The sequence below is a fragment of the Vigna umbellata genome, chromosome 5 (genome assembly GCF_029865625.1).
Source record: "Vigna umbellata cultivar VRB3 chromosome 5, Vumbellata_1.0, whole genome shotgun sequence".
NCBI lineage: Eukaryota > Viridiplantae > Streptophyta > Magnoliopsida > Fabales > Fabaceae > Vigna > Vigna umbellata.
In genome coordinates this window covers 13,483,381-13,511,010 of record NC_142169.1, presented here as the reverse complement: position 1 = coordinate 13,511,010, position 27,630 = coordinate 13,483,381, and the positions used below count along the sequence as shown (strand labels likewise).

General features: G+C 32.3%; 1 protein-coding gene across 1 annotated transcript; it reads right to left on the bottom strand.

Moving 5' to 3' along the window:
• Window positions 1-4,616: 4,616 nt before the first annotated feature.
• Window positions 4,617-9,069, bottom strand: LOC124821135 (uncharacterized). The gene is made up of 4 exons (XM_088092065.1): window positions 8,556-9,069; window positions 8,379-8,458; window positions 8,055-8,181; window positions 4,617-5,300 (listed from the first exon to the last, which is right to left on the bottom strand). The coding sequence occupies exons 1-4, from the start codon at window positions 8,997-8,999 to the stop codon at window positions 4,764-4,766; spliced, it is 1,188 nt and encodes a 395-aa protein (XP_087948191.1). The 5' UTR covers window positions 9,000-9,069; the 3' UTR covers window positions 4,617-4,763.
• Window positions 9,070-27,630: the final 18,561 nt, after the last annotated feature.

Here is a 27,630-nt window from a genome sequence, read left to right as displayed (position 1 = left end):
ACAACCAATGCCAAAAAGAGTCACCCCCTTTTCAACAACCAATGCCAAAGGGAGTACCTATTTGCAGATAGAACCAATATTTACTAGGTACAACAAGTAGACTAATCTCCCATGCCTCATGCTCATTAATCACACACACTCTTATGCATTCCTCTTTCACTCATGCTCCACTCGCAATCACAAGTCAAAACTAACTCTAAACATACCCATTAATCTCATTCCTTGAGTACGAACGCGTTCTACTGCTTCCTAGGCTTGGTGCACGCCATTCTTCATCAAATTCTCCATTTTTCCCAAAAATACACTGTGATAATTGATTATCACTTTTGATAATCGATTATCACTTTTGATAATCGATTATCTCAAAGATTATTACCATGAAACATCATGCAGAAAGGGATAATCGATTATCGTCCCAGATAATCGATTATTCCTGCAACCAAACTCAACATTGATGTGTAGATAATCGATTATAACTAATGATAATTGATTATTGTCGCAACGAAACACATTATGGATAAAATTCAAGTATTCAAACATACATACATCAACTGTAAATCATGTGAAAACATACTCAACACACGATACGTGCATTCAAGCATCACATATCCATGTAAACATACTCAAATACATACATCATAACACTTGCATCATCCAAACCCAATCATCATACATGTTATACCCCAATAAACCTAAATTTACATCATATGATTATCACAACACTATTATAACATATATTTGCATGGAAACCCTCAAGCATCATAACTTTGTTCTTCCTTAGCATCAAACCCTCTATTGGGATAACCCAACAAAACATACATACATTCATTGGGAAAATCCAACACAAATATTTCGTAAATCCTATGCTCATGCATACACACCCTTGCCCAACAATAGCAATATATAATCATAATCATAATCATACAAACATGTACCAACAAGGATTATCAATTTAAAATAACCAAGAATACTATCATACAACAATAAACAAATAAAGGTAAGTTTCCCCATACCTTGGTCAATCCTAAGACTTTATCTATAACCTTAAAACACCGCCAATCTTCTTTTGCACTAAGAGTTTCCCATTACTCTCTCTCTTCTTCTCCAAAAACGTCAATCTCCTCTCTTCCTCTGTTTCTCTCTTTGATTTAGAGTTTTCTAGGGTTTCTAAACACAAAACGACCCCTTTCTCTATATCTTATTTTTTATCAATCCAACTCTATCTCTAATACTTTCTCACTTAAAATACATTTTTTTCTAATTTGTTATAATGAGTCTATCAATAATATATATGTTATTATTATTATCTAGCCATAATATCTAATTATATATAATAATATCTCAATATGTCATTTAAAATATCTACAATATCTAATAATAATAATAATAATAATAATAACATCTCTTTTAAATATCTAAACCCACCAAAATTATATCTTCTATTTTATTTCAACTACTTTTTAAAATAACAAAAACTTCTAAAAGATTTACATAATATCTTTTTATTAATTTTCCATATTATTTAATTTGCATGCTTTTTCTTTCTACACCCCTTATTTTATTTTCTTACACCTAATTAATAAAAGGTAAAAAATCATTTTGCCCCTAGGCAAAAATATAAATAAAATAAAAGAAATAACATAACAATTATGTTCTAACAAAGGTGTACACTCAAGAACACTAATTACCAAACAAAAACACCACAGTCTCAAGACTACTTTATTTCTAAGACCCCTATTTTTCCGGGTCTTACAAAAACAACTTAAGGTGAAAAAACAAGACCTAGAACCATAATCCCCAAAGATAGAAAACCTACACAAAGACTTAGAACTAGAATCCACAACATAGAAAAGCTTAGGAAACCACTTAGGATTTTTGGTAACAGAAAAACATATATGTTAAAACACCCAGACACATGGCTAAACACTATTATGCCTAAAGCGTCTAAGAGAGTTGAAATAAAACGCTTGATGCTCATCATGCCTGAAAGAGGTATTCAACATAACTCTCGGAAACAAAATAGTCGAGACGATGTCTCTGACAAAACATGGAAAAAGACTTTAATCATTAAAATTAAAAAAAAAAAGCTTTAATAACCTAAACGCTATCTATTTGAAAAGAGACAAAACCAAAAGAAGTGTTTATTTGACTAAATGATACCATGAGCTTAAACAATACTTCGTCCAACGATGAAGACTCTATACAACATTTGGTATATTTAGAAAAGAGCTTAATCGAAAAAATTCAACTGACGGTAGGAAATCAAAAACACTTTGTTGTTTTGAGCAATCATTAAATGACATTAATTGCTCAACATTTAAAATCAACAAAAGTGATAAGAAAAAACATATTTGCTGCATCCACAAAGCTACAAATCAAATATCAAAAGTGAACGTTAGAGACAAAGGAGATATTCACAAAATATTCTTCACTTGAAGCCATACCTAAAGGAAACATACAACATATTTCAAGCAAAGTACTGAAAAAACATGTCTGCTCTGACAAGTTGACTTATCTAACGGTTGTTGTACAAAGAAGAAAGAGAAAGCACAAGTATCAAGACTAAAAGCTTACTCTAACAGACAAATACTCATGAATCATTTAAATAGAAGAACTTTCGAAAGAAAAATCAAAAGGATAGCTTAAGAGAATAGGCAAGTGAGAAGCTTACAACAAAACATCCATCCTACAAGCATTCAAGATAGAAGAAAACAAAAAGCTCAAGAAAAAGAATACATCTGAACTGAAGAAGAGAAAAGGAAGAGAAAAGAAAAAGAGAAAAGAAATCCTCTCAAACTTCATTGTTGTATTGCTTACTATTGTAAGAGAAAAGAGGGAATATCTACGAGTGTTTAAACTGTTTTGTATTGTAATCACATTTTGTGATAGATATAATTTAAACTACTTGTAAGCAATCTTCCTTTCCACCTAGATATTTTTTTCTTAATCTTGTTCAGGGTTCCCAGAAATATTTCTTGTTTGGATTTCCTCCTACATGCCTAAAAATTTGAATAGTACCCATCAAATCACAATTCAAAATAATAATTCAAAATAATAGAGCCTTTTTTAACTCCTCCTGTTATCCCAATGCCTCCTAACTTATTCTTATGGAAATTCATTCTTAGACCTAAAGCAAGTTCATAGCACCTCAAGATATCTTTGTGGCCACTATACTATGTTAACTCATATTTTACAAAAGAACAAAATGTCTTATGTAAATTGTAACATATTCACTTTTATCTATTTTGTCCCTACAAATATTCCTTCTAGCATTTGCTTCTTATTAGTTTAACTAACAATTCCATTGAGGCCTTCTGTCATTATTAGAAAAAAAAAGGGAAGCCCTATTGTTGGTTTGAATTCTTGAGTTGGACTACCATTAACAAGGACTAAAATTATGGATTAATCCAGACAGGCCTTAATCCGATTTATCCACTTAGTACAAAAACCCAATGTATCCATCATATAAAAGAGAAAGTCCCATTTGACCGAGTCATAAGCCTTTTCAAAATCCAATTTAACTATTACACATAGGTTTGCATTCTGTCTAGTCTCTTCAGTTACTTCATTGGCAACTAAAACACTATCAAGTAGTCTTCTACCCTTAACAAAAGCCGATTGTTTCCGGTGAATAATGATGGATATAATTACTGTTAGCTAGTATTTTACCTAGAATCTTGTACATGCATCCCACCAAAGAAATTGGTCTATATTCATGTAAGCCCATAGGGTTTTCATTTTTTTTGGTATGAGTGATACGACGGTAGCATTACACCCCTTTGGGATTAAATAATTTATCTGAAAATCATTTACATCTTGTACCACATCATGTTTCAAGAACCCTCAATTTTTTTCAATGAATCCAAGATTAAAACCAGAACCATAATAAAGAAAAGAAAAACGAAAAAAGTAGAAAAAAAATATGAATAAAAGGATAGAAATATGAAGATGGAAAAATATAAGTAAAGAATTTCTCTTTGTTTGAATGAAACAATAAACAGATATTATAAAAAATAGTTTATAGTTAAAAAAAAAGTGTCGTTTTAAAATCAAATTGCTCTATTTGTTAAAAAAAAATTATTATGAAAAATCAAATAGTTTTTTAACTTAAAAAATAAGGAAAAGAAGTGAGATTGTTTCCCTTTTTGTTAAATTTGGGGAAGTAATTTTTGGTGGATTGGAAGAAAATAATTTCCTCCCTTCAATTACTTTCATCTTGATGGAAGAGGTAGAGACATAAAACAGTAACTGGGGGTTGAATATGTTGAACAAGATGAAAATCCAAGAAACACTAAAAAAAATTACTAAACAATATAAACGTATTTTGAAAATCAATTTATAAAAACAAAAAATGAAATTGGTATTAACCCTTATTTACCGTTCTTGATTTCATTTTTATTTTTCCTCATAAAATATGGGTTGAACAGTTGAAATGAACACAAAGAAATGAGCATTACATAAATTATTAAATTAGATACTGGTCATAAATAGGGCAGTCTGAACCAGTTATCCACGCAAACCCAAAACATGCAAGATTTAGTTACAGCCGAAACATAAGCAGAACAAATGCCGCATCAAGATCACATTCGAATCGAAAAACACAAGACAAAACAAAGGAACTAAAATATCCACGGCATGCAACCAAACCCAACCGAACATAAAACCCACAGTTTCAATGATGTCTGAAGATAAAGTAAAAAAAAAACAAACAGAAGAAACAAGGAACACGATGTGATGAAAGGGAAAACCACGAGCACTGCACCTTAACCTTTTCTATAGATCATCTCCATGAGATCCATCTCCTTCCTCATCTGGACCTCTGGTACCATCTGCATGGCAACCTCGTAATCAATGGCGCTCTCTTCCCCAGCGTTCACCATCACTGGCACATAACCACCATCGCCACCACATGGCACGTGGTGCTGCAGGGTCCAGCCAAGCTCCTCCTCCTCGGAGCTGAAGTCACCTTCGGAGCTCTCGTACCGAACCCGAAAGAGACCCGTTTTGGTGGTGTCATTCAGGTTCATCTTGCTCATGGAGTTCTTCAACTCCTTCTCAGATTCTTCCGCCGCAGTGACTTTCCTTATGTAGCTCTCGAGTAGCGTGGGTGACCCCTTGGAGCTCCTGCGCTTGTTCCTCTGCCTCTTGGCCTTCTGGCGACGCTTGGTGGCGTTCCAGTGGTTCTTGATGGTGTTTTCGGTCCTTCCCGGCATTCTCCTTGCAATCTCTGCCCATTTGTTCCCGAGTTCCTTGTGAGCTTCGATCAGGATTTTGTCCTCCTCTTCGCTCCATGACTCCTTCTGCATTGGTACAAAACAATAATGCGTGGATATGTGAAGTTAGATATGTCCTACATACTGTGCAAGATCTCAACTTCAACTCTGCTTCAAATAATATATACGCATATACATCATGTACTGAACTTGGTAATGCATGAATGCTTTGCCCCTCTTATTATAATCCACGCCCAACAAATTTTAACACTCATTTCATATTATCATTTACTATTATTTATTTTTCTTTATAAATACAAAAATTTACTTTTTGTTATAATCATTTTATCCTCTGATAGATTGTCAAATGTTAATTATAGGTGTAAAATAATCTTTTTCCTATTATAATAAGTCACAATGTACATAATCGTCTTCTGGTTGAGTGGATTATTGGTGTAGAAAGAAAAGAGAGATAACAACATAAAGGGAAATTCAATAAAGAGTGAAGATATATAAAGACTTCAATTTTCACTCTACATTTACTTAACACCTGTAAAATTATATTTTTATTTTAAAATATAAAATAATTTAAAAAGAATTAAATAAAAAAACTAAAAATATTTTCTTTCTAGGTATTGAATAGGTGTGTTAATGTTTAAAGTTATTCATGTAACATTTTGCTTCAATAAATGATATAAATTATGTAATGAAAACAAGAGAAAGATATAAACAAAAAAGTAAAATATATATATATATATATATATATATATATATATATATATATAAAGTTTAGTCTGACATTTTGTTATGATGCAAGAAACAAGAAAAAATAAGTGACATTTCGAAACTCATATAGGACGAACAAGGAGAGGCCAATTTCAAGTGACAGACACATTTATAAAGTTTAATACTAAATTGGTTAACATATTAAATATATTAGTAAATCTTAAAAAAATCAATTAAAATGTATTTAAATAGATTATAAACTAAATATATTTTTTAAAACTTAAAATAAAATGAAAAAATCTATCATAAGTTTCGCATGTCATAAAAAAATTATGATAAACATTCTTATATATTCATTTCATATTAATTATAATTTTTAGAAAAATATAATACTAATTCTCTTATCAAAAAGATTAATGTTACTGCTACATAAATAACATATGTTGCCAAATTATGTCACTAAAATAAATTAAATTTTAACAAGTACCAAGTGCAATTTGTTATACAATTTATTTCTCCAAAATTTTCATTTCATTTTATTTGAATTAGAGAAATAAAAATGAGTTCTAATACGTGAGTCAACATAATTCACTATAAATTTGAGCTGGAATAGATTGAAAAAATTGAACTTTTTAAAATATGAATTAAATTGGATTGGAAACACTTAATTCACACGTAAATGATTCGAGTCAGAAGATAGAAGAATCAACCAATAATAATCAAATTGAGTTAATTTATTTTCTAACTCAATCCATATAATAATTAGGTTAGCTGACTTTGGACACTCCTAATTTAGATAATGCAGATAACTAAAAGGGTTTTATATTTGAAATAAGGTACAGTAAAAAAATACGAGAAAAAGAAAAGGGTTGTTATTGTATTTCAAATCTTATAAATATATATAATTTAGAATCAAATTAATTTTAAAGAAAGAGTAATAAAGTCCTATAAATCAAGTTAGTATAAAAGAAATGGTAACAAAGTTTGTAACTATTTTTAACTTTTAAAATAGAAAAAAAAATATAATAACATTCTCATACTTTATCTGTCAAAGAGAAATTATATAATTTTATTTTTAATAAAGACTATAAAAAGACATACAGTGCCTATTTAAAAATTTATTATTAATTTGAAGAAAAAAATTACCAAAGTGATAAAAAGTATTAGTCATTAAATATTATTATCTAATTTTAAAATAGAAATATTTATTTTAATGTGTTTAGCTTTGTGATTTAAGATGTTTATTTTACAGCATTTTAAGATACGTTTTTCATAATATAATTTAATAATATTTAATTTTAAAAATCTACTTTAATTTGCAAATTAAAATAACATGTTTAGGGGGGAAAAATTCTGAATGTTATAAAACTTTTAAATGTATTTTCGTAAATTTGAAAGACTTTTACTCCGAAAAAAGTACAACCAAAAGTACAAACAAATGCCCCCAAATGCTCATAGATTTCGGGGAATTAGTTGTAAATGAAAAAGAACGTAGATAGAAGGAATGTTATCTCATATATATTCCTCAACTATACAAACATGCCTAATAAAACCACTAGTGTCAGTTGAAAATGTCTGTAATAAAATTATATAAATACAATAATTCAATCCGTTTTATGAATTTAATTTAATATATAAAGCATTATAATTTAAGGGAAGTTTAAGATCCTAAAAAATATTTGAGAAATGAACTCTCCACATGGAGACACATGATTGGGTAAATGCCTCTTGTGTAACTAGCCGGTGATATAACAATTACCACTAATTAGAAGAAAAATATTTGTTTTTCACACCTAAATTTTTTATATTTATTTGATATTATTCTTTTTATTTATTATTTTTTTTCTTTTATTTTTATTTTTAAAAGATATAACAATTTACATTTTTATAACTATTTTATTCTTATTATGAAAATATGTTATGGTAACATTTTTCATATCAGAATTCATTAAGTATTTTGTAGATGACACCATTAATTTCTATCAAATATTCAATGACTATTTAGATCAACCATATGATGCATTACGCAAATATATAGGATGAAATATTGCTGGAAAATGATTATATTTAACTATGAATGTGTAAGAGAGAGAGAGAGAGAGTAAACAAAGTAACCCTAATGTTTGGCCGGAGATGATTGTGCCACCTCTCTCTGCACTGTTTCCCAACCCTGCCATTCAGCAACCTGGCGATGTGCGACCATTTTTTGATCCCGAAGCGTTTGACCAATTGGACAAGGACGCTACAAAACCACATAAAGCGTTCACCATTTGTCCAAGCAGATGAATAAGGGACAAAAAAACACTAACAAACCTCACTAAAGACAGGACCTAAATCAATGAGGAAAATTTTCATTAAAAGCCTCATATGAAACTGCAAAGAATTTAATAACAGACAGAAAAAGATAATTAAGAGAGAGAGATACAATTTGGTATATACCTGTCCTCTTCAGCACTCCACTGCCCTTTGATGATGTTTGTCATCCTCTGCTGAATTTGGGCATTACTCTTCCTCTGCACCTGCTTCATGTTAAAAGCAACCACAGGTTTGTTAGCATTAACATTTCCAGTTCCAATGACTGATGAAAGCAAATGATGGTGACAGAGAAGTACCCACCTGAGGATCTGAAGTTGCACTTGGGCCAGAGTGAAGGGGAGATTTCTGGGAAAAGTCCCAGATGACCTTGTTGTTGTTACCATGCATGGATTGAGCATTGGTGTTGTTTGGTGCATAGGCCATGGGGTAGTAGGGGTTGGCATACCCTCCCTTCAGGGACTCATTGGGGTAAGTGGATTTGTAGGAAGATGGGCCACCTGAAGAATGGGCTGCTGAGGACAAAGAGAATAATGGGGTAATGATGGAGGAAGAACCCTCTGTGAAAAAACTTTCAGGGTGGCCATGGTTTGACTCGTTCAGGTGATGGTGCTGCTGAAAATGGTTGAAATTGTTTTGGTACATGAAGCTGCTGTTCTCTTCTGACACAGGAATCTCTGTTTTGATTTCAGGGAAAATCCCAGAAAGGTAGTGAATTTTCTCAGGGAAGCTTGGACTAAACTCCATGCAAAATTTGAGAGAGGGAATGAGAGAGATTTTGTGATTGTGTGTCGAGAAATATGGTCTCAACTCTCAGTGTTTGTGTCTGTGAAGAAAGGGGTGGAGTCCTAGGTTCTTATTATAAAATCAAGTGTAAACAAAGGAGATTCACGAGACACGTGGCAGTTGTCATAACAGTATCCAAGGGCTCAGATTTGTTGTTTTTGTGACTGTTCACCTTCCACTCTAAATAACCAACTGAAAAAAAAAGTTGTTTTTTTATTCATTTTCTTTATTGTTTATGAACAAGAAAGGAAAATGAAATGATGAGTTTGTTACAGAATTCTGTGCTTGGAGATGGCTTTGGACAAATGTTTAGAAACACATGAATGACATGTAGCTGCGACTCTCAAGATTAGAAATTGCATATTACGTTTCCATTAACTTTAATTTTTTTACCTTTCAATTTCATTGGTTATTTTCTGATTATATTAGTTATCATATTTATTACTAACTTATTCTTATTTATAAATACAATTACTTCAAGAAAATCAGTTAACTATATTAAATTTTACTAATATTTTAATATTTTCTTAAAATGTCCTTTGATAAAAGAGTATAATTAAAATCAGACATTGAGTTAAGATATTTTCGAAAAAAGTGGTCTTTATAATAAAGTAAAAATAATTATAAATTATTTATAAATATGATTTTTATCTATCAAGAGTGTCAAAACAAGTTATCATTTTCATGATAATATTCGTAGTAGTTAAAGACTGGCAGACGTAAAATGCATTACAATTATATATACATCATGAATTTTTTTTATGCGTTTGCCTGTAAAATAACCTGGATTTAGTGTGGGACAGCTAAAATAACTTATTAGATCCTCTAAAAGTATCAGAAAAGGGTAAAATGAAATCATTTTTTCCTTTTCATTTAATTTAGTGAGTCAAATTGGGTCATTTGTATTACCAGTATAAGCTGGAAAATTAGTTGTATAAACTTATGATGGTTCAGAACCGTCTCATTCTATATCATCATTTTATAACTACTTTTATTAATTTTTGTAAAAAATATTTTAATTTAATATTTTTTATCAAACAGAATAATTAACTCTGATAGAGTAGTAGCTGTCAACCATCTTTTTCCAATAACTAACCAATAAGAAAAAAATTTACAGTTTTCTTTAAACTGTCTGAATGTATTGGTTGTTTAAATAAATTATATATCTTGAATTTCTCCCATAAATTTAAGAATTCTACACAAAAACCACTTTAGTTCAAGAATTCATAAATTAGATTTTAATATTAAGTTTTCTGTCTTAAAGAGAATTATTTTAAGGGTAGGACCAATTCAGAAATTTTTTTATTTTAATAAAATATATTAAATTAACTTTAAACATGACATATAGGACACTCTTAAATTACGGTTTTTTGAATAAATGCCTTCACCTTTTACTGAAAGTAAGAAGAAATAAATGTAAGAAATCACCAAATAATTTGTTTTATGCTTAATGATCATTGATTTATTATAAGACAGATAGTTTTGCTAAATACATATGAAAAAATTATCTTAAAGAGAGTAATAAAAAAGCAGGTTCATGTTCTTAGAAGTGGGGTTCGTATAGTCAATTATCTGTAACGATAGTTTTGTCCTATTGATGATGCTGTTGAAACCATGAAGGCCAGCATTGCAGTCATGACGAGATTACACGAACGAAAGAAAGCACTAAATTGCGTGTAACTGACAATTCAACTTTCACCCTTCTCTTAATTTATAGTATAATTAATTATTTAATAAATTTTCACAAAAAAAGTTTGTTATATCATTTTATACAATTAAAATATTCATATTTATTATAAAATAATACTAAAAACAATACCGTAAAATATCGTGTATTAAAGAAATTGAAATTTTAACGAGTTATAGTAATGAGTAAATAAAAATTTATCTTTAAAAAACATTAGTGCGTTTTTTATTAGCTTTTTACTTAAAATACTCATCTAAATTATTCTTTAAGAAAATTATCAGTTAACATATAAATAGTGTATAAATATTTAATATATAAACATTATATTTAGGATTAAATATGTTTTGAATTATGAACTTTGATACCAACCAAATTGAAATTCATTCATCTTTCAAATTTTAATCTTCAAACTTAAAAATTAAATAAATATAATTTGTTTTATCCAATAATCATTAATTTTTTTTGAATTTGTTAAATAATATTTTTGGCTAACAATAACTCCTTAAAATAATTAATATTATTAAATTAAAAAAATATATTAATTTATTTTTTAAAGTAAAAAATATACAGTAAAGACAAAGATAATATTAAATATTTATTAGTTATGCTAATCTTTCAGTTCTATCATATAACTTACCGTTTCATAAATATTAATTAAATTATCACTTGACTCTATAATAAATTACGTAGTTATATAGTTAATATATACAACTAATTATCTACTTTATATTATTAAAATATACGTACTGAACATAATATATTGCAAAATGAAATACAATTGGACTACGTTATGTACTTTCAAAATTTGAAATTGTTAACAGTAATCTTTATTTTAAGATAATTAATAAAATGAGTTGGAATGTACTAACTCAGATAGGTGCTTCAATTCAATTATAGTTTTTTCTTGTTTAGTTGTTATAATGAAGGTTATTAACCAGTCAAAGAGGGCCATCCTTGTTCTTTTATTTTTAAATTAAAAATATATGAACATTTAAGTTCAAAGTTCTTTATTACATATTTTTTAATATTTATTGTTCTTAAAAAAATAAAATATACATTTAATATTATTATTAGTTTATTTAATAAATTAAATTTCTCCATTACTAATAAGAATAATATTATAAATTAAATAAAATCATTAAGATATTTTTACATTCCTTAACTACATTTTATTTTATTTAAATTGACCTATAAAATAAATATTTTGTCTTTTTCTATTGAAATTTGTCCGTAGATCATATATATATATATATATATATATATATATATACATATATATATATATATATATATATATATATAAGATATAATAAATGTACTAAATTGAATTAAAGATTTGAAATTGTAATTTATCTTTTGTTTTATAATAACTAATTATAGTTTTTCAACAATATTACTAAAAAGTAGAATTTATTATTATTTATGCATGACAAAACGAACCAAACTAACTCGTTTAAGTCCGACAATAAAAAATGGATTAGGTCATGCTAGTCTACTAATTGAAGTCATGTTAAATTTTATAATCTATTTGTCGGCTCGTGGACTGGTTCGTTTGTTTTCTTTTTTGTGATTGAAAATCTAGTATCACATGTAATGATTGAAATTTTCTACTTTTTACATGAAAATGGACTTTCGTCTGAACAGTTTCAAATCTTGACCGAGTTGTATCGGATATTGATCGAGTTCTATTAGACATTGATTGAGTTGAGTTAATATGAAGTATTGTGGCGTGAGTTCAATTTTTTTTATAATGAAGTTTGTCTGCCGTGTTTGGCAGACTAAGTTAATTCGGGCTACTAGATTGAAAATGCTATTTTTGTTCGTCTTTTTTTTACCGAGTGATAAGTTGATCCACCTAACTTCATCTTTGTTATCATCCTACTATTATGTGATTACAAAATATATCTTAAATAACCACAATATCTCGTCTTTTTTTAAAAATCCTCAAAATAAGGAAATATAATATTAACCAATATAGGAACTATTAAAACAAAGAAGGTTATAAATAATATGTCAAGGTAGAAAAAAGGAATCACAATTCCAAAAAATAAACAGTGTTGGTATTTGTTCACGATCAGTCATTTTTCGATTAGAACAAATTGACTCCCTTAGTGGAAAGGTAATTCGCTCCTACTCAACAAATCATTAGTAACATACGCCAGGCTCCTCTATTGATGATGATGATGACAACTAAGGATGACAATGGGTCGGGTCGGGTACGGATAGTGCCTACCCGCAACCCGACCCGAAAATAAAAACTCTACTCGCAACCCGCCCGGTACTCGCAGATACTCGTAAATATTAAAAAATATATATTTTATACATTTTAAAAATGAAATACAAAAAATATATAAAATTTAATCTAAGAAAATATAAATTAATTTTATTTTAAATTAAATTAAATTAAATAAAATATAAATTAAATTATTATTTTTATTTCATTGTAGTAACCCAGTTGGTTGGTATCTAGGTCTTTATGGCATGAAGTAAAAATACATCTTCAGTAGTTAGACGATCACGTATACCTCTTCCAAGTAGTATTACTCAAGCAAGTACAAAGGCACACATTTTTTCTTCCCTTTTCATTCCACCATGCAGGAACAACTTGTATATCATTTGCCTTCTTTGATTTCTTAGACAATCCTTATAAATCTTTTTGTTGTTGGTCCATTTGTTGACATTAGAATTTCTTTCATGAGACCTGTAGCCTTCTACTTTGAGACCAGTAAAAGATAGCCACATTTCATCATCACTTTTAATATCAACACCTTTTATCGGGAGCATATAACACCATTGATAACCTTCAGATTGACATAGAAGACTTCTTCCAGATCAGGATAGCAATCACCTGTCATTTGAACGAATTTTGCAAGACCCTATTGTGCAAGCCATTCTTGGAAAAGAAACCCTTCATTTCTGAATGCTTGTAGATTCAAGAACTTGTGAGGGACCTGATGAACAAATCTTCAATCCCCAAAAACGGAGTCAAAGACTTGTTAACCTTCGGCAAGTGTAACCGAATCGTATCAAGTAATAAACCTAGTAAGACCAAGTATCGTTCTCCCAAAGGACTCACGACCTAGACAATTGTGTGATTTTGTTGATTAATTAAGACCTGTGAACAAATTGTTATAAGTTTCAAATGTAATAGACTGAAAAGTAAATATGTATGCATGTGATTATCAATGGGCAAGAAGAAATAAAACACGTGAATTGAAATATATGGATGAATATGTTGTTGGGGTTTATCAATTTCATCCTATCCACTCTCTTGTATTTAGGAATTCATCAATCTTTTCATCAATGTTAATGTCACTTTCTAAATTACTTAAAACCCGATGTCTCGACTAAGAAAGCCTAATCATAATCACTAGTTTACAATGTCTCGTCTCCCTAGCAATTAATCATGCATTATAGTGAACAAAAGCTTAAAGGCAACCAACTATCATACTCCTATGTCTAGGTTTGTTATATACTGATGAGAGAGATTCCCCAGATCTAGATTTCCCCGTATGTGTCCATATCGACAAAACCAATAATCATGACATCGAATGAGTTAAACAATGCATGCTTTGAGCAAAGAGGAAAAACCCTAACTATTAATGAAAGAAAACATGTATCATAAAAATGATCTTGAAGAACAAATTCCATACAAGAGAGTTTCTAAGGATTTACATTGATTCCCCAACAACAAAATAAGTTTAGTTCACCATATTCATGGTGAAACTAGATGAAATACAATGGAAAAGTGAAGGATAGAATCCTAGAAAGTTGAGAAAGGAGCCTTAGCATCCAAAATCTTCCTCCAAGGGGTGAAAGAGTGTGTTTTTGCTTCGTTCCAGCCAAAGATACAAACCCTAGACGTCCTAAAGCTTATATACTATTCTAAAAAATACAGAAAAGTAGGCCCAAGCCTAGAAAAGTGCCGCTCAGCGGTAAATACTGCTCAACGGTAGTAGCGCGTGTCAATTCTTCCCCTCAGCGCCATTTTTCCCCTCAGCGGTGCCAACGAGTATTGAAAAGTGCCGCTCAGCGGTAATTGGCGCTGAGCGGTACTTGCTGATTCTCTTCTTTGCACTTTGTGTGTCCTTTTCTGTCTCTATCTCTTTCCTACTTCACTTCTTTCATCAAATTCATCTTTAAACCTGCAAAAATAAGGAAATCAAGCATAAAACCTGTCCAACTTTGTTATTTCCAACAATTCAACAAAATCATGAGTTCAAGCTAATATCTAAGTCATAAAGGTTGTAATTGAAGTCAATTTCAAGTATAAAAATAACAGTTTTTCAACTGTTATCACAACCCCAAACTTAGAACTTTGCTTGTCCTTAAGCAAATAAGATGTAACTTAATCTTCTACCAATCCATTCAATGGTTCACCACATTCAAAAACCCTTCTTTTAAGACAAGTAAATACTCAATTTAGCTCATCATCAATACTTCAATCAAGATGTGCACATGCTTTTAGTGTTCACTCAATCACATAATATCCAACAAATGTTATTATCATGAATGATCAATCAACTAAGAAAAGATGTTCTAATGTGTTCATGGAATCTATCCTCACTAGATAAAGTGTTTCACTCAAACACACAAGTGTATAAGAGGTCACTCATTCACTCCACTATGACAATGTCACATGAATCAACTTTGCCTTTCATTTAACCATAATCAAAAACACTTACAAGCAAACATCATCACAAGGACTTTTCAATGGCTTATAATGTGGCTGGGCTAACAATAACAATTGGTTTTTCTGGATCACAAAACCCTTGAGTTAAGAGAATCATCTAACCACAACCATTCTTGATTAATCCCAACTTTCTTTTGCATTGAGCTTTTCTTTTTCTTCTTTTCTTTCCTTTTTCTTTTTCTCTTCACATGCTTAACTTTTAGCTCAATGCTTTTTATTTTCCCTTTCTAAACAACCCCAAACTTGAACATTTATCAATACCACAAAATGTTTTCAACTTAACTCAAGGTAAAGCTTTTCAAAAAGGATTTTCAAATCATGTTCAAGGCTAAGGGTTCAAAGAATAGAACACAGTGCTTTCTTTTAGTGGGCTAAATTCATGCATTTGGCTAACAAAAAGGGTTACCAACAAATGAACTTAATCATATGATGCAAACAAGCAAGTAATTCAATCATAGAAAACCTGGGCAAAGTCATTCATGCTTTCAAAGTAATAGCATTCAATCACAACAACTCTGGAGCTCAAAACCTCACATATAAGCTCATTCACATTCCACATATAACATCCTGCTTAGCATCATAATCACAATCACAACATCATGCATTTGTTCACATAGCTTGTGAACCACCTGTATAAGCATATAATGTGCACATTCTCAACATCAATCAAGATCTAAAACATCATCAAGCAATACTCATCATACACTAAGTCATAAGCAAACCATCAAAACAGACAAGTTTCAAATTGAGAACATCAACCCTATTCTAAAAACAGAAGCAAATAAGTTCAATATTACAAAACAAAAGATAGAAAACATCCTGCTCTAGTGCTGATAGCATCCATCGGTAGATGCTATCTTAGCTCCTCATCAGCCTGTGTTGTCATATGTATCTTCCTCCTCTTCATTATCTTCAGCATCCTCAAATGCGTCATCATCATCATCATCATCTTCCTCCATAGCTGAAGCTTCAGCTGCTCCAGCTCTGCTGCCCTGGTTCTGCTCCTCTGGCCAATCTACCACATTATGAAATTCATCCATAGTCCACCTGTGTGTTGGAGGTGTATCATATAGCCCAATAATCATCTCAGCAGTTGCCACCTGTCTTCTGTGGATGTACTGCATCTGTGCACCTATGAGAGACATGTACATGTCTCTCATCTGGAATGGCTCTGCCTCATAAGTCTCTACAGATGCCTGACTCTGTGTTGGTGTTCTTTCTCTATGAGGACGTTGTGGTAGAATTGGCTGAGCTGCCTCCTCTCCTCCACAATACTGCCTATAATAAGCCTCATCAATGGATTTCCTCGGCCTCTCCAATGGTGGAGCAGAAGTATCCACCCCAGCTATCTTGCACAAGTGTGTAATCAAGGAAGGATGCCCTAAAGGTGCCTTGTTGTTCATTGCGTTAGCACACATTTGTATTTCATTGGCAATCACTTGACCAATGTTAATGCTCATATTTCTGAGCACACAGTAGAGGAGAAGTGCCCTGTTAAGAGTGATGTCTGAAACATGCGAACACGGCTGAATGTTGGCATGGGAGAATGCCATCCAATACTTTGCAAGATGAGTCAAATCAGTCCTCCTGATATTCACCACTGCATCATTTCTGTTCCTCTGGAAGTGTCCTCTAGGTACACATAGAACACTCTTCGCATCATTAAAATCAGTGCCTTCCTCCATACAAAGAGCAAACTGACACTGCTCTCCAACCCATTCAGTACCCAAAAAGCTGTTGATAGAGTTAGGATCATACCTAATAGCGTGGCCTCTAACATAGCTTAGGTACTCCTCACCCGGATAATCACCCAACTTTCTTGCGTTGGTGTAAAATTCCTTTACCACTACTATGTTGGCTGGTGCAGGGTATGTAGCTAGCCTTCTCCAATTTCTTCCCATCAGTTGCTCTCCAAATTGAGGAGCAAAGTTAGGTATCATTCCAACTTTCCTCTCCATCAGGAGTCTCCTATCTTGAACAATCTTAAAATGCTTCTCATGTTTGCGAGATAGGAACCTACTAGAATGAGGTTGTTCAGGTTCCTTGTCTTTCCTCTTGGAGGTTGTGGTCTTCAATCTTTTGCCTGAAGAGGATGTCATCCCTACATCAAACACAAATTACAAAACCACAAAACATGTTGTTAATCATTAGTAAACCATAAACAACATCCCAAATCCATGCTAAACCACCGCTGAAGGTCAAAAGAACCCCTCAGCGCAACCAGTGCACCAAGCAGCAAGAAAAAGAAGCCAAAAACCAAGTCTGGCAGAATCATGCCCAGGGGAAATTTCCGCTAAGCGGCGATTCTGCAGATTTTGAAAAATTTCATTTTTACACTTCCTAACACCACCCACTTGCAATTTTCATACTTCCAGACCAAAATCAAGCATTTTAATCGGTTCAATCATCAATTAATTCATCAAATCATACATAGAACTCAAAATCCCTAAAGAATAATGCTTTGAACATCCAAATTCATACCAATTCATGCTTTCAAGAACCCTAGAATGAAAAATGTTTGACTTACTTGGGTGGAGATACTAGATGAGTAGAAAATGCTCTACAAATATGAAGAACTCAGCCCCAACAACAATGCTCTCCAAACCCCAAACTTAGATGAAGAACTAGTAAGAAAGTTAGTGGAAGAAAGATTTTGTAAAGGGGAATGAAGGGAAAGATGTAGAGAACTCTTATAAAAGTGTTTAAAAGTGTGTGAGAAGAAAGAAATCTGAAAATGAACCCAAAATCGCACCTAGGGTGTAAAAATACCCTAATGGGCTCGGGTCCCGCCAAGGGCAACCCGAAAAACCATTCTGCAATAATACCGCTCAGCGGTAATTTCCGCTGAGCGGCACTTGCGTGAAATGCTCTCCTTCTTCCTAGCTTGCCCTAGGTGCCTAACACTCATGCCTCTCACTCACTCCCTGCATTTAAGTTCTCAAAACACTCATGCATTCAGTCCTTAACGTGCAACTAAAGCATAATCAAAACAAACAAACAAAATATAGTAAATCAACTAGGTTGCCTCCCAAGTAGTGCTTGTTTAACGTCACGAGCCTGACCCAAAATCCACCAACACCTATTAGTAGGTGCAATTTTACCTTACCAACACCCACCAGTAGGTGTAACAAACCTGTTAATAAACCTAGTATTCTTCAATAGATAGTTAACCACTTAGCATCTATCAGTAGATGCTAACCCAAAAAGTTTCAATCATAAAAGTAATGTCCAAAGTTTAAAAAATTACATAACCAAAATCAAAATTAATGTTCTGAAATCACTAGGGTGCCTCCGAGTAAGCGCTCTTTTAACGTCATTAGCTTGACCCAGTAAAGGTCACGTTCCATCTTCAATGTTGGTGTCTATCTTTCTATCATCACACCAACTCATCAGCTGCTTCCGGTCCACCTTTTTTATTCTTCTTGAATGTGGAGACTCAATTTCTATCACTCTATCTTCCTTATAGTCTTTTACAACCCATAAACTATTTTTGAATCTCACATGTTTACCAGGTTTGGGTTGTGCTTGCATTGAATCATCATGAACCGTCCTTCCTTTGCTATCTTGATCTTCTTCCCTATCCTGAAACAAGAAACAATTTTTACCTTTGAAGCTTGGCTTTGCATCTTGAGGACTAGTCATGAGTACATCTTGATATGTAGCTTTATAACTAGTCTCTGTCTGTTGTTCCTCTTTGAAGACATCAATAACCACATTTTTTTCTTGGTCTTGAAACACCACTATTCCTTCATCTACATCAATGATGACTTTAGCCGTTTTCATAAATGGTCTTCCAAGAATAATAGGAACCCTTTCATCCTTCATCTCCATCACCACAAAGTCCACCAAGAATTTTAGTGCTCCAACACAAACCATAACATCCTCTGCTATACCATACAGATTCTTTGAAGAGCCATCCGTCATTAACAAATTCATCTTTATAGGCTTGACTTTAAGATCACCCATTTGTTCAAGTAAAGAATAAGGCATTAAATTAACGCTTGACCCTAAATCAAGTAGGGCTTTATTTACCTTTTTCTTTTCTATGACACATGGAATGGTGAAACTTCCTGGATCTTTCTCTTTTGGAGGGAGTAGCTTCTTCTTGACCGCTTTGTAATCATTTGTCTCCTCTTCTCTATGTCTTTTCTTTGTGGAGACTTGTTCCATGGGTTTTGTATAACTTGCAATTTGTTGCAATATCTCCTTCAAAGGTAAATCACCCTCCAATTGTTTGAATATTTCTGTAAAGTGCCCAAACTGTCTCTCTTTCTCTAATCTCTCATAATTTGTTGGAAAAGGAAGAATATCTTCAATTTTTATCTCTTCTCTCTCTTCTTTCTCTTTTCTCTCTACTCTCTTTTCTTTTCCCTCTACTTTCTCTTCTTTTTCTTCTTCTCTCTTTTCTTTCTCTTCTTTTCTCTCTAACTCAACTCTTTCAACATCTACACTCACTAAAACTCTACACTCTTCTTTAGGGTTAACTTCTGTATTAGCCCCAAAACTCTTATCAGGCCTTTCTTCCAACTTCTTAGTTAACTGTCCGATTTACATCTCAAAACTTCTAAGGGTTGCTTGAGTGCTGTTATGATTGGAGATGGTTACCTTCATAAACTGGTTAAGAGTTTCTACCAACTTTGTTTTTCAGTGAGTGTAGATATATGTTGCCATAATGATGGTTGTTGTTGTGGTCTATTAAATTGTCCTGATTGCCCAGCTTGTCCAGACTGTCCTTGACCTTGACCCATGCTTGGGTGAGATTTTCACCCTTGATTGAAATTACCTTGGCGGTATGGAAATTGATTGTTCATGAAATTTACATCTTCTAGGGTCTCCACTGGAAAAGCACATTGACCATTGATATGGTCACCACCACATAGTTCACACATCTGTTGTTGAACTTGGGCAACAGTTTTTAATTCCTTCGGCAATTGAGCAAGTGTCTTTGTTAGATTCTCCAACTATTGAGTTATAATCTTATTCTGAGCAAGCAAGGCATCATTTGACTGCAATTGTAGAACCCCTTTCGGTTGAACAGAGGTTCCTCTTTCACTATGCATTTCATTGTCATTAGCAGCCATGTTCTCTATCAATTCTGTTGCTTCCTCTAGAGTCTTACATTTAATATTACCTCAAGCTGAGGCATCTAACATCAACTTGGTTTGTGAACCAAGACCTCCAAGGAAAATTAGAACTACTGCTGCTTCATCAAAACCGTGCATGAGAGTCTTTCTCAAAAAGCTTTTGTACCTGTCCCATGCCTGACCTAATGTCTCCTCCATGCCTTGTCTGAAAGAAGAGATCTCTTGCTTCCCTTTGTTGACTTTAGATTGTGGGAAGTACTTATTCAAAAACTTTGCAACCACAGCTTCCCATTCTATAAAACTACCTTTTGGAAAAGAATTTAACCATAACTTAGCATTGCCTCCCAATGAGAAAGGAAACAAGCTAAGCTTGATTGCTTCATCTGACACTCCATTTATCTTTAAGGTGTTACAGATTTCATTGAAGGTGGTGAGATGCTCATATGGGCTTTCATGTGATAGCCCATTAAACTGATTAATTTTCACCAACTGTATCAACGCCGGTTTCACCTCCATGTTTGCAGCATTGACCCTCGGCCTTGCTATACTGTTAAAATGTTGAGGGCCAACCACAGTGTGTAATCTGCAAGAGTTTGTCTACCATTATTCTCCTTTGCCATATTTTCAGTGCTATGGTAAGACCTTTGTGGAGAAGGTTGTAAGAGTGTCTCAGGAGAAGGGAATAATTCTCTTGAAGTTCGAACTCTCCTCCTCCTTCTACTTTCGTCTAGGCCTTCAAGAAGAGGTTCAAAAATCTTTTTGCTTCTAGTCCGAATATTACCCTACATACACAAGGAAACAAAACCCTAGAAAAATTTTGTTAGCACAAAAAGATATAAAAGAGAAGAAATAATCAAAAGATATAATTGAAAATATAAAAAGATAGAAAATAAAAACCAAAAAATAAAAACTGAGAATAAAAACAGAAAATAAAAACAGAAAAATAAAAACAGAAAAATAAAAACAAAAAATAAAAACAGAAAATAAAAACAGAAAAAAAAAATTCAAAACAAGTCAAAAGTAATCAAAAATCACACAAATAGACTAGATAAACCACGAGTCCCCAGCAACGACGCCAAAAACTTGATGAACAAATCTTCCATCCCCAAAAGCGGAGTCAAAGACTTGTTAACCCTCGACAAGTGTAACCGAATCGTATCAAGTAATAAACCTGGTAAGACCAAGTATCGTTCTCCCAAAGGACTCACGGCCTAGACAGTTGTGTGATTTTGTTAATTAATTAAGACTTGTGAACAAATTGTTATAAGTTTCAAATGCAATAGACTGAAAAGTAAATATGTATGCATGTGATGATCAATGGGCAAGAAGAAACAAAACACGTGAATTGAAATATATGGATGAATATGTTGTTGGGGTTTATCAATTTCATCCTATCCACTCTCTTGTATTTAGGAATTCATCAATCTTTTCATTAATGTTAATGCCACTTTCTAAATTACTTAAAACCCGATGTCTCGGCGAAGAAAGCCTAATCATAATCACTAGTTTACAATGTCTTGTCTCCCTAGCAATTAATCATGCATTATAGTGAACAGAAGCTTAAAGGCAACCAACTATCATACTCCTATGTCTAAGTTTGTAATATACTGATGGGAGAGATTCCCTAGATCTAGATTTCCCCGTATGTGTCCATATCAACAAAACCAATAATCATGACATCAAATGAGTTAAACAATGCATGCTTTGAGCAAAGAGGAAAAACCCTAACTATTAATGAAAGAAAGCATGTATCATAAAAATGATCTTGAAGAACAAATTCCATACAAGAGAGTTTCTAAGGATTTACATTGATTCCCCAACAACAAAATAAGTTTAGTTCACCATATTCATGGTGAAACTAGATGAAATACAATGGAAAAGTGAAGGATAGAACCCTAGAAACTTGAGAAAGGAGCCTTAGCATCCAAAATCCTCCTTCAAGGGGTGAAAGAGTGTGTTTTTGCTTCGTTCCATCCAAAGATACAAACCCTAAGATGTCCTAAAGCTTATATACTATTCTAAAAAATACAGAAAAGTAGGCCCAAGGCTAGAAAAGTGCCGCTCAGCGGTAAATACCGCTCAACGGTAGTAGTGTGTGTTAATTCTTCCCCTCAGCGCCATTTTTCCCTTCAGCGGTGCCAACGAGTACTGAAAAGTGCCGCTCAGCGGTAATTGGCGCTGAGCGGTACTTGTTGATTCTCTTCTTTTGCACTTTTTGTGTCCTTTTCTATCTCTATCTCTTTCCTGCTTCACTTCTTTCATCAAATTCATCTTTAAACCTGCAAAAACAAGGAAATTAAGCATAAAACCTATCCAACTTTGTTATTTCCAACAATTCAACAAAATCATGAGTTCAAGTTAATTTCTTAGTCATAAAGGTTGTAACTGAAGTCAATTTTAAGTATAAAAAGAACGGTTTTTCAACTGTTATCAGGACCACCTCAATGAGTTTTCTACAAATTGAAAAAAAAAACATTACAACAAAGATATTCTTTTTTTACCTTCCGATTAGTTTATTTTTTTTTCATTTTTCCCAAGAGTTTTCTTTATGCTTCAGCACCAACACACCCTAAATAAACTGGCTTAAGTACTTAAATTCTAAAACACACCACCATCAAATCAAATCCACACACATCCAAATCTAAGCATTAGACAAAACAAGCAAAATAAAAACGAGTGTCAATGACTATTTCCAAATTCAAAGTTTAGCCAAATAATTCATCACGCTGATGTACAATGAAGTACAATGAAGTTAAGCAAAAACTACCCGTTATAACAGTATTGAGGAAGAAGAAAACAATTCACCTTGCTTGGCTGATGTAACAATTTGATTCTTCTAGCCTCTTGAACATCTCCTATTAGTCCATCCACATCCTAGCAATGGGGGACAATAGATATTATATATCACTAACGCATCTTTAGAGATTTTCCATATTTATATACATTGCAAAATGAAGGATTATACAACATGATATGAAGATACTATGTAAATTACAAGCAAAGAACTACAAATAGAGTATTCAAAAAACAAAAACCTTATATTTTCCTTTTTACAGTTCCAGCCTGAGTATTTTTATGCATTGAATTTTTCACACGAATGAAAGTGTGAAAATTTCTATGTCAAGTTTATATAGCTGATGAGGAAATAAAGTTCATAAGAATTCTTCAGCATATACAATTTCTATAGGAAATGTTATCTTCAAGATATGGCCATCGTACCCCTATTTTCTATCCTAAAATTGTAGTATTTGGTAATTTTTTGCCTACACCCAAACATATGATTCTCATGTGTACATTGCATATCATTATAGTGTAAAGTAATGCTTCATTAAGAATTCATTAATGAAAAATTATACACACATATAATTGTGTAATCAAACAACACTTTAATACCTGTGGTTTAGAAGCTTTGGATGTTTTTTCTTGTTCTTCAAGAGCCTCCCCAATTCTGAGCGCCACTAACCTTGCACTTTCTATTTCGGCACAAGCAAAAGACTTCTCTTGATTAACTAACTTCTTAGCATCTTCAAAAGCCTACAAAACCAATTTTCTTCTCAAAACATATTTAAATTAAGGCTTAATTACCTACTTAGTCCCCATATTATGAGGTAATTTTCTGTTTAGTACCCGGTTTTAAAAATGTAGGCATTTGGTACCTATGTTTTGAAATTTGTATCAATTCAATCCTATCCAGTTAACGGCGTTATAATTGATGCGAGAAATTAAGGACGTTAATGAAGATGCATTCAAACATTTGATAGCTATTCCACCCAGGCTATCATTAACGTCCTTAATTTCTCGCATCAATTATAACGCCGTTAACTGGATAGGATTGAATTGATACAAATTTCAAAACATAGGTACCAAATGCCTACATTTTTAAAACTGGGTACTAAACAGAAAATTACCTCCTAACATGGGGACTAAGTAGGTAATTAAGCCTTTAATTAAAGAACTAGAAAATCAAAACTATCAATCTTCGTTTAACACATCCTATCAATCTTTAAGTCAATTGTTCAACAACCTTTTCATTTCAGAGTTTGATTTCTTATTCTTTACCTTCTTATTTTTATCTTTATTTTATCTCTTTAACTTTTACTATTTATTTTTACTTTATTTAAAACAATAATATTTAATTTTTCAAAAATAAAAAACAAATTGATATTATGCGAGTCTCTTGGACTTCAATACTTGGACTTAAAAACCCACTTAACTACTCCTGGACTTAGTACACTTGCCAAAATCCTTACCACAATACAGTTTGAAACAACTTATTTGCAAACAATACACAAACACATGTCAAACAACGAATTCATTATTGGTTTACAATCTGTATAAAAACATACCCAAATGAATTTTGGAATTTGATCAAATCATTAATAGTGAAAATTCATAAATTGTTCAAGTAAATTAAATTATGAATTAGCAGAATGTTTTGGAGGAGATTGTGTAACAAAACATTCAGATATCAAAGAAGACTTATTTGAGAAAGTTTACTAGCTTCTTCACTTCAAACTTCTCTTGGATCAATTCTCCTTCATTTTGAGTCAACTTAACCGCTAAATCTTCCACCTGTGAGGAGTATATTGTTAAGTATGAATGTTTAGCATCATTAACATGAATTGAAGAGCTAAAATAATTTTCCTCATGCATTATGAAGTAGCTTCGAAGAAATATGCGGGGCTTAGAAAAAGGAAATGAAAACACACTTCACAAAAGAGCCTTGATATTATTCATCACGCGGATACGAGATCCAAATATACCCACTAGAACAAATTTAGGAAAGACACACCCAACTATTAAATTAATAAAAAAAACAACGACAAAAAAACAAAAAATGGACATAATCCTTCATGATATTAATTTCAATGGAAAGCAAGTTTGTGTGAGAAAAAGGTAAATAGAAGCGAAAAAAAGAAACTAAAATACAAAATGTTTTCCTCAGACCCTCAAGAGAACTTGATGATTTAATCGATGCAAAATCCTAAAGGAACCAAGGAACCTTAGAACCCTAGAATGGACCGATTGATCAGTGGAAAGGGGGTTTTAAATGGTGGAAAGGGATTATAATCGGTAGAATGTGATTGTAATTGGTGGAAGATGTAGATTGAAGGTGAAATGGTGTTTAAATGAAGTTTCAATCGGTCAAAGATGAGGAAATGAGGAAATGTGGGAGAAACCCTAACCTGAAAGTGAGCAAGATGCTTTGTGATGGTGAAGGATGAGTTCTCGAGCCACTGAAATCTCGAGGAAGACGACACACACAATGAAAAATGATCTCTGTTGTGCGAGAGAGAAAAAGAAGATGTGAATGCTGCTTCGTGAACGAGTGAATGTGAGATAGAAGATGTGAGGAACAACTTCAAACACGAACAAGAGCTTTACCCAATCACCTCAACACTATTGAACGGAGAATAGTGGTAATAGGAATGAATTTTTGCACAGAAGAAAAGTATGGCGAGGAAAACAAATTGAATATGTAAAATAATTTATTAAGAGGTATAAAAAAAGGATTTTTATTGTATTTTATTACAATATTTCCATCATACAACTTTTCATACCTATTTTTATTGTAGTCACTGTAAAAAAGTTTATCATATTTACAAAACTGTCATCGCGCCACTTTCTATACCTACTTAATTTTAACAGGTACAAAATATCGCTATAAAAAGTATATTTTCCACTAGTGAGTATAACACTTAAGCAATTTTGAAAACATTTTCATTTAAAAACACATCACTGCACTCAACAATTAGGTGGTAGCAAAGACATGAGTTTTAATCGATTATACATATAATGTAATCAGTTAAAACTTGTAGTTTGTCATAGTTAAGCATATGTTGATATCTCATGAATCTAACTGATTACATAAACACTCTAATCGATTAATTCATATAGATATGCATTGTGCAAAGAGTTTTATCATTCAACACCATGAATATGCATACTACAGATATAAACTCATGTATAACCACAATAAGTATGCAAAACAAATAGTTCAAGCACAAACAAACATATAAACGCAACTTTGCATATTAAAACATTTTTGTTGTTGCGCAAGTAACTTATTGAAACATTTATGTTGTTATCATTATCAAACACACACAAGGGTTTGGGTTTAGCTTTCACATACCTCCCCCTATAAACAAATAGGATGGTAGAAAAGCATAAACAAAGCATTAGAATTAGGCCAACTTAGGAAAACACTTAGCACTTTAGAAATTAAAAAAACAACTAAGTCAAAACACCTAGACGTTAGGTCAAAGCATCCAAGAGAGTTTAAGCTAAACGTGTAAGCTTACTATACTTAAAGGGTATTCAGTTTAATGCTCGGGAAAATGAAACAATGTTAAAACAATGTCGTTGACATAAACACTCTAAAAGACTAAAACTTAAAACACCAAAGAGAACACAAACAATGCTAAACATTATTGCTCTAAATGAAGTACCTAAAAAACATTAGAAGGGGAGGGGAGGTTGAATAGTGTTAATGCAAAACTTTTTGCAACCCTTCTGATATAACACGTTATCGAGCTCTTAAATCTTCTTTTAGATAATCGTAGGCTCGACTAAATAGGATTTTTCAATAACAACTTTTAGCATGTTATTCAGAATATATATACTGCAGTGTTTTGTTTAGAACTTCCTTTATGAAATAAATCGTTTAGCTTGGAAGATTCTTGTGTTTGGAAATAAAGCGCAACTAAGAGTTTTCATAAGAGGATCATTTAGGTAAGAGAAAAGATAATTACACAAGAGATTTTATACTGGTTCGCTCCAGCTAAGCTATGTCCAGTCTCCTCCGTAGAAGGTTCTACTATAATCTCAACACGATTACAAATGAGTATTAGTACCACTCCTGGTGAAGCTACCTCGTCGAGATTTCCTTTGAGTATTAGCACCTCTCTTGGTAATCAACAACCCGCTTAGATTTCCTTTTAGTATTCGAACCACTCCTGGTACATAACTGTTGATGAATCGGCAAGTGTACCAAATCTCACAAGTAATATAAAATGGTAAGACCAAGTATCGTGTCCCAATGGACTCTTGACACTAGACAATCGTGTGATAACTCGATTAATTAAGACTTAAAGAAAATGAGATCATTGGTTTCAAATGCAAAGACAA